The sequence below is a fragment of the Myotis daubentonii genome, chromosome 9 (assembly GCF_963259705.1).
Source record: "Myotis daubentonii chromosome 9, mMyoDau2.1, whole genome shotgun sequence".
Lineage (NCBI taxonomy): Eukaryota > Metazoa > Chordata > Mammalia > Chiroptera > Vespertilionidae > Myotis > Myotis daubentonii.
The window spans coordinates 80,728,014-80,736,726 of NC_081848.1; the positions used below are offsets into that span (position 1 = coordinate 80,728,014).

Genomic DNA, 8,713 nt, shown 5'->3' on the forward strand with positions numbered 1-8,713 from the left:
TAACATGGCCGCTCGCCAGACCGCTAACCCTGGCAACAGCCCCTTAACAGTGCTCCTCCCACCCCATCTCAGGTGCCTCAGACGCACAGTTAAGCGGCTCACCCCAGGCACAGGCTGGCTACGTGGCAGAGCCTGAACATGAAGGCAAGGTCCACCTGGCCCACAGCCCTGTTCTGTCTACACCCACCACCTCCCTGGCATCTCCCCAGGGCAGCCAATCACTGCTCCTCCACAAGGACCAGCACCCCTGGCAGCCTAATCGCCCTCCTTAGCTCACCGCCCCAGTGACAAGCGTGGGCAGTAGCTGAGGGCTCACCATCTCCTCTGGCGTGAGGTACTCGGAGGCGAGCCGCGGCCCGACCATGCTCAGGGACTGAGCTTGCAGCCGCAGTTTGGTGCGGATCTCTTCCAGCTCACGTTCCCGAAGGCCGTCGGCAATGCCGCCCTGCTCCAAACGGAAGGAGTGCGGCCGCTCGCCCTCCAGCTCCTCGTCGTACTTGGCCAGGATAGAGCGGGGTTTTTGCTGCAAGGCAAGAGGTACAGGTTGGGACCCAGCCTGGCTCATGAAAAGCCACAGAGCCACCCATTCCTCATGGCCCCACTGCCCAGGTTCCCTGCTCCCGCCCCCGCGGCCCGCCTGCCTGTGCCAGGTCATCCACACTCTCATCCTCTGCATAGGGCAGGTAGTCCGGCTTCTTCTTCCGCAGCTCCACGTTTTTCTCTGCCCGCTCCTTATCCACCAGGTTCACGTTCACCAGCACGTCTTCCTCCTCCTGCAGCACGCCTGGGGACAGGGCAGAGGCCACTCACACTTGCCCCCAGATCAGCGGTGCCTGTGTCCCCAACCAGAGGACCCAGCTCAACCCACCTTTGTCCTTAAGGGTAAGGATCATAGTCTGCCCTTCTTGGAAGGAGTCGATGGCATGCTCCACAGTGAGGCCCTGCAGGTCCCGGGCACTGTACAGGTCCTAGAAGGGAGGGGCAAGTCCGGCGGAGTCAGGAGCCCTGACCCACCCCACCCGGGGATCCCAGCACCAGGACAGCAGTGCCACCCCAACCCCACTGCCCCAGAACCTCACCTGCCGCCTCTGCCCGAACTCCTCCTCCACCAGAGTGCTGACACCAAACTCCTGGTCCATCTCCTCCAGCAGCTTGGCCTACAGGACAAGGCGGGGGGAGGGGGGGGCGAGCCTATGACCTCAGGCCATCCGGTTCACCAGAAGACACTCAGGCTTTATCAAGTGGGAGTGAAAAAAGGGCAGGCCGTGCAGGCAAGCCACTAAGAATCAAAACAGACTCCACTGACCGCAAACCTCCTACCTCTCTGAGCCCAGCCTCACTTCCCAGGGGTTAGCCTCCTGCCTCACCAGCTGGTCAGGCCACCAGAGGCACTGGGCAACCACCCCCAGCTGCCCAGGGCCTCACCCTCTTCTCTGCCAAGTCCTTCTCCTTCTGCAGCTGCCGGCTCCTCTCGATCCAGGCTGCAGTGTCGTCCAGCCAGGGGTCATCCTCCCCCAGAGTCTTTATCTTCCTGAAGGGAAAAGAGGGACCTTTTGGGGGCCCAGCTCCAGCTTCCCCACCCCGACTGCAGAGCTCCTTGGCAGCTCCTCGGGCCCTTGCCTTGCCCGCCCTGGCTGAGACCCCCTCACCCCAGCTTTTGGTTCAGGAGGCGCTTTTCTTTGGCAGCTGCCAGCTTTTCCCGTAGCTCCTCTCGCTGTCGCAAGGCCATAGGGTTGATGACATCGGCTGCCACGGGCTCCTCCTTGGTGCCCGCCTCTGGAAGGGGGGCCCAGACGTGAGGCTATGCCTGCCCATGGCTGGTGGGGAGAGGAGGGAGCCACTCACCCTGCCCCCTTCCAGCTCAGGGGGCCAGAAGGGGCCAGGAGAAGGGGGAAGGACCCTTCACCTCCCTACTGCCACTTTATCCCCACACTCCCGTGTCACCCCACACAGCATGACGGGACCCTCCGTGCCTTCCCGAGCCCCTCAAATCATGCTTAAAAAGAGCTCAAAACCCCCAATCAATTTGTAGCCACTGTGCACATCTCTCAGCCCAAATAATGCTACCTCACGGCCAGAGTGAGGGGCAACGCCAACTGTTCAAACGTAAATAAGCTGAGCTGCTGTCTGTGGAGCAGCCACTCTCAGTCTCACTGTTTCACTAGTGAACTCTCTTTCACTTTAAACTAAGGGAGGAAGGGAGGATGGAAAGAGAGAAGGGAGGGAGGGAGGAAGGAAGGGAAGGAGGAATGGGAGAGGATAAGCTGAGTGCCATTATGAAAGCAAGGAGTCCCATGCCTATCAGCAAGTACACCCACAAGACCACTAACTGGCCCTGAACCTGCGCTCCAACCCCATTTTCCTCCATCCAAATGCCCTCCTTCACCACCATCCGCAGCCACACACTCACCCTTCTTGACGGCATTGACTTCCAAGGGTTTCAGCCCCAACTTTGCCCGGAGTTTACTGAGGACGAGATGAACATATTAGGAGCTGTCCAAAAGACGGGCACCAAGTGCATTTCCAGACAGACGGGGTGAGAGCAGGAGGGGCCTGAATGGTCCCAGGGGTCCCAAACACGGTCTGACCCAGGCAGTCAGGGCAGAGGGAAGGGCACTGGCCTCCAAATCAGGGAGCAGGGGCACTGGGCCAGGCCTGCCCTCACCCATGGGACGCCGTCCTTCCTCTTGGGGCTCAGTGGCCTCCTCTATAACTCAAGTGGTTGCTACCTGATTCACGTGGCACCTCCAATTCCAGCCCGAACACGTGTCTGGAAGCCCCCCGAAAGCAGCTGCTCCAGACCTACCCGATTCAGAGCAAAAAGGGGGGCACGAAGGAGACAGTACTTACTTGGTCTCCTCGATGCTAAGTGACGAGGCATCTCCGGAGCTGGTTTTGGAACTGGCAGCTGGAACAACAAGAAGTGCGGCTCAGGAGCTGCGCACAAAGCCAAGAGGCCATGTCTTCGGCCCCAGCTGCAGGCCAAAGACGAGGCCCTTCACCAGCACCAGGCCTGGCTGAGACCCCGGAGAGCAGCAGCGTTCTCCCACCCCAGTAACTCCTCCTACCCGTTCCAGCCTCTGAGAAGCCCACCTCTTCTACATGCCTGCCTTTCTTGACCCAAAATGCCCAGCTTTCTGGAGTCCTCACTTTGCTACCCTTCCCTTTTCCGGATGCTGTGTGTTCAGCCCATGTTGCCCTCTCTGGCCTCACTCTGACTTGACAAATGCCACCTCCCCGAAGTCCTGTTCAATTTTGATCAGAATGAACTGCTCCCCCCAAACTCCATAGCATGGCTGGTCATTTCTGGGCCGGTTACTTCCCAAAGGCAGGGGCCGCGGCGGTGCGTGACCGCGTCCTCTGCAACTCATGTAGCCAAGACATGGACTTAGTGGTGCCTGCCCTGTGTGGAATGTTGGGAACACAGACATAAAGATGCATTTCAGAGGAAAACCAAGATGGCGGCATAGGTAAACACCAGAGATTGCTGCTTAGCACAACCACTTCAAGAATACAACTAAAAGATGAAACAGACATCATCCAGAACCACAGGAAGGCTGGCTGAGTGGAAATTCTACAACTAGAAGGAAAGAGAAAAGCACACTGAGACTCAGAGGAGGCGCACGCAGAGAGGGCTGGCGGCTGAGGACATGGTTGTCTTTTTCAATCGGGAGGGAGTCTCAAGCTCTGAGCTCCAGTTCCGGGTGAGTCTCTGGGGACCCAGACTCATACGGGAGAAACTGGACTGTCTGTCATCGGTCGGAACTCGAGGGCAGCTTTCTCTTGGAGGGGCTTGCAGCGATTGCCGGGACACTGAGAAGTGGGGCCTCTGAGCGCAGCCATGGCTGCTTGCTCCACCCTGTTGATCCCCTGGGACCCCACCCCGCCCAAGCCATGCAGGGAGGCTTTTGCATATGAAAGGCCTGGCCCTTTGCAATCTGAAAATTACCTAACAAACTGCAGCTGACCCAAGGCTCCAGGGCAACTCCCATTGCTTCACAGCTGGCTCCTGCTGGGTAGCTTCAGGCAGATGCTAGATTAGCACCTCCTTAGAGATCCAGGAGCCAGTGTGCCCGGTGGTCAGAGCGGGACCATCCAGATTGCAGCTCCTCAGATCCATAAAGGACACACTCAGGGGGCAGATCAGTGAGCACCAAAGCCCCACTGAAGCAAGTCTTGCCCCAGAAGGGTGTCTCCAGCACAGAAGTTCTCCCACTGTAGACACAGCTGATTCTCACAGCCAATTGGCCTGGAGGTCAGGTCCTCCCAGTGATACCTACAACAATCAAGGCTTAACTACAACAAGACTGTGCACAAAGACCACAAGGGGGTGCACCAAGAGTGTCCACCTCAGGTAATTGGGGAGGCTGAGCCACTGGGCCCTATAGGACACCTAGCACAGAAAGCCACTCTATCAACATAGGGAAGCATAAAAAATGCGGAGACAAAGAAACAGGACACAAATGACAGAAATGGAGGAAAGCAAACTACTGGATATAGAGTTCAAAACCACACTTTTAAGGTTTTTCAAGAACTTTCTAGAAACCGCTGATAAATTTAGTAAGACCCTCAAAAAGTCTGGTGAGACCACCGATAAATGTAGTGAGACCCTCAAGTAATCTAGTGAGACCCTCGAGGTTATGAAATAGGACCAACTAGAAATTAAGCATACACTGACTGAAATAAAGGATATTATGCAGAGTTCCAACAGCAGACTAGAGGATCGCAAGAATCAAGTCAAAGATCTGAAATACGAAGAAGCAAAAAACACCCAACCGGAAAAGCAAAATGAAAAAAGAATCCAAAAATATGAAGAATCCAAAAAGAGCCTCTGGGACAGCTTCAAGCGTACCAACATCCGAATTATAGGGGTGCCAGAAGAAGAGAGAGAGCAAGATATTGAAAACCTATTTGAAGAAATAATGACAGAAAACTTCCCCTACCTGGTGAAAGAAATAGACTTACAAGTCCAAGAAGCGCAGAGAACCCCAAACAAAAGGAATCCAAAGTGGACCACACCAAGACACATCATCATTAAAATGCCAAGAGCAAAAGACAAAGAGAGAATCTTAAAAGCAGCAAGAGAAAGAAACTCAGTTACCTACAAGGGAGTACCCATACGACTGTCAGCTGATTTCTCAACAGAAACTTTGCAGGCCAGAAGGGAATGGCAAGAAATATTCAAAGTGATGAATGCCAAGAACCTACAACCAAGATTACTTTATCCAGCAAAGCTATCATTCAGAATTGAAGGTCAGATAAAGAGCTTCACAGATAAGGAAAAGCTAAAGGAGTTCATCACCACCAAACCAGTATTATATGAAATGCTGAAAGGTATCCTTTAAGAAGAGGAAGAAGAAAAAGGTAAAGATACAAATTATGTACAACAAACATGCATCTATCAAGAAGTGAATCTAAGAATCAAGTGAATAAATAATCTGATGGCCCTAGCTGGCTTGACTCAATGGATAGAGCATCAGCCTGCGGACTGAAGGGTCCCAGGTTCGATTCTGGCCAAGGGCACATGCCTGGGTTGCAGGCTCGATCCCCAGTTGGGGGCGTGCAGGAGGCAGCCGATCAATGATTCTCTCTCATTGATGTTTCTCTCTCTCTTCTTCTCCCTCTCTAAAATCAATAAAGAAATATATATTTTTTAAAAATCTGATGAACAGAATGAACTGGTGATTATAATAGAATCAGGGGCATAGAAAGGGAGTGGACTGACTATTCTTGGGGGGGAAAGGGGTAAGGGGGATGCGGGAAGAGACTGGACAAAAATCGTGCACCTATGGATGAGGACAGTGGGTGGGGAGTGAGGGCGGAGGGTGGGGTGGGAACCGGGTGGAGGGGAGCTATGGGGGGAAAAAAGAGGAACAACTGTAATAATCCGAACAATAAATGTTGTAGACCAAAAAAAAAAGATGCATTTCAAACTCCCTCTGCCCACCTCATAGACAGCAAATAACTTCACTAATCACACAAACAGAAGCTAGACACCCTCAGACCGAGGGCCCCAACCAGCTGCCACCACATGCTCCTCCCTCCTGCGTTCCCACCCCACAACCCACCTCCTCTTACCCCGGCTGGACCCGGGACGCCCACCACTCCAGACTCTTCAAGGTCACCAGCCCCCTTCTTTCTAAACCCAGTGGATCCCTTCCCGGTTTTGCTTGATCTCCTGGGGTGCCTGACACTTGGCCATTCCTTCTCCTGATACACTTTCCACACGGATCCCATGACACAAAGTTCCATGGTTTTCCTTTTCGGGCTGTTCTACCTCGTTTTCTGTAGTGTCCTGCTCCGCCCACAACTAAAATATGAGCATCGCTCAGGCTCCACTCCTGGCCCTGGCTTCTCACTCCGCATTCTCTCAGGGGACTTCACTGGCCACCTCACCGCTCATCTCTCCCTAACTGCCCCACCCGGCCCGAAGCCTGGGTTCTCTACAGGTGTCTCCGGTTCACATCCGACGCAACGCTCTCCCAAACGGAGCTCATTATCTTGCCCCCAAAGTCGGCCTCCCTCCCACACTCCTCAGCTGCAGTGGATGTCACCACCGCCCACCCAGCTGCTCAAGACAAAAGTCCACTCGTCCCCAATTCCTTCTTTTCCTCCCCCATCACTGAAGTGTCCGTCTGTCCGAGTGTCTGCGCCCACTGCTGCTGCCCGGGTGCAGGCCGCGCCTGGCCCGGCCCGACTACCCCCGACCCAGTTCTCAGTGCGTGATCGCCGCAAAATACGCATACGATCCACTCGCTCCCCAAATCAGATTCAGATCATGGCTCTCTACCACCCTCAGGGCAAAGTTCCAATTTCCTAGCAGGGCCCGGGGGCCCTTCGGTTTGGAGCCCTACTAGCCTCTACCTCTGCTGGGAGCCCCGCCCGATTCGCGGCCCAATGCCAGGTTTTCTCTTGCCTCCGTACACCCGGGTATCACGTCATTCATTCATTCATTCGTTCATTCGTTCATTCAGCATTCATCCACTCATTCACCCGTTCCATTTACTGAAGGCCTGTGATGCGCCACTGAAAACAAAGCTCCTGCCCTCACAGTTGAGTAGAGGGAGCCAACCGTTAACCCCAAACGCCCTGAAGAAGCCCTTTCAGTCAGTGCTGACAGAGCCTGCGGACGCCCCCGCCCGGAGTGCTGGGCGCTCAGTGCCTTCAAACCCGGGCCCCGGCCGCCCCGGCGCAGGCCCCGCCCTCACCGGCCTCGTAGCCATCGTCCCGCTTCTCCCGCTTCACGCGCCGCTCGGAGGGCTCGGCCTGGCTGCGCTCCCGCCCGTGCGCACCGCTGCGGGCCTCGGTCTCGGACCCGCGCCGCCCGCCCCCGCGCTCGGCCCCCCGTTCCCGGCTCCGCTTCCGTCGTTCGCCGCCGCTGCCGCCGCTGCCGCCGCTCCGGTGCTTGTGTTTTTTGTGCTCTCGGTGTCGCGGCGGCTGCTCGGTGGCGCCCCCGGTGCCGGCCGCCGCCGTGGTGCCGGCCGCCTCCTTCTCCCCGCGGTGCTTCTTTGACGACCCCATGGCGGCACGTCAGCCCCGAGCCCGGCCGCCACCGAGCCCCGAACAGGCAAAATGGGAAAACTTCCGGGTCGCCCAGCGGCCGCTGTCGTGTTGCCGGAAAGCAAGAGCGGCTGCTTCCGTAGTTCGCTGCGGAGCCGGCCCCAGAGGCTCATGGGAAAGCCGGGGTCGGAGCCCGAGCGCGCAGTCGCAGCTGCCTCGGGTAGAGGTCTTGGAGCGGATGGTCAGACTGCGCGCGGGCTCCTGCAGGTGCGTGGACCTGGGATGGTCTTGAGATTCTGGGGTCCCACAACTATGGGGACCTAGGGGGCATCCCCAGAGCCGACGGCGCCTCCCCGGCCTCCCTCCGCTTGCACACCCCCAGCCACAGAAGCTGTCCCTCACACAGACTCTCCCTGGACAGCTCCCGCTGCTCAATGAGACGTCCTGCTAATGGACTCCCTGGGACCGTCCCTCCTTCGGGTGCTGGACGACCCAGTGAAACAGAATATTTGGACTGGGACCCGGAGTCTTTGTCCGCTGGAGTGGAAGAATGAATCCACGGACAGAGAGTAGTATAGCAAAGGTGGAGATTTATTGAAGAACTAGAGGCCCGGTGCATGAATTTCTGCACGGATGGGATCCCTCGCCTGGCTGGTGATCAGGCCTATTGGGTGTCTGGCCAGCCTGGGGTAGAGACTGTGGGAGGTTGGCTGTGGGAGTGCACTGACCACCAGGGGGCAGCTCCTGTGTTGAGTGTCTGCCCCCTGGTGGTCAGTGCACATCATAGCAACTGGTCGACCAGTCATTCGGTCGTTAGGTCCCTTAGGCTTTTATATATATAGATAAGTACAAACTCCCATGTGGGGAAAGGGAAGGAGTCCCACAGAATTGACTCCCAATGGGGAGGGGGAACGGGTCCTGAAGAGTTCTTTTTCCCTATGGCTTATAAAGGCTGCAGATCCTGATGCCTTGACATCCCCTCTGATTGGTCACTATTCCCTTACCGTGGTCGGCAAACTGCGGCTCGCGAGCCACATGCGGCTCATTGGCCCCTTGAATGTGGCTCTTCCTAAGCCTTAGGAGTACCCTAATTAAGTTAATAACAATGTACCTACCTATATAGTTTAAGTTTAAAAAATTTGGCTCTCAAAAGAAATTTCAATCGTTGTACTGTTGATATTTGGCTCTGTTGACTAATGAGTTTGCCGACCAC

The 8,713-nt window shown here is 56.0% G+C and overlaps 1 protein-coding gene across 1 annotated transcript in view; it reads right to left on the reverse strand.

Moving 5' to 3' along the window:
- SART1 (spliceosome associated factor 1, recruiter of U4/U6.U5 tri-snRNP) overlaps positions 1 to 7,599 on the reverse strand; it is a 12,029-nt gene extending 4,430 nt beyond the window's left edge. Inside the window, exons 1-9 of the mRNA XM_059710912.1 lie at positions 7,209 to 7,599; positions 2,851 to 2,908; positions 2,411 to 2,466; positions 1,650 to 1,776; positions 1,426 to 1,531; positions 1,080 to 1,157; positions 869 to 968; positions 642 to 784; positions 278 to 523 (exon numbers count right to left, since the gene is read on the reverse strand). Coding sequence (XP_059566895.1) covers positions 278 to 523; positions 642 to 784; positions 869 to 968; positions 1,080 to 1,157; positions 1,426 to 1,531; positions 1,650 to 1,776; positions 2,411 to 2,466; positions 2,851 to 2,908; positions 7,209 to 7,521 — 1,227 coding nt within the window. The 5' untranslated portion in view covers positions 7,522 to 7,599. The remainder of the gene's footprint in view (positions 1 to 277; positions 524 to 641; positions 785 to 868; positions 969 to 1,079; positions 1,158 to 1,425; positions 1,532 to 1,649; positions 1,777 to 2,410; positions 2,467 to 2,850; positions 2,909 to 7,208) is intronic.
- Between the last annotated feature and the right edge of the window lie 1,114 nt (positions 7,600 to 8,713).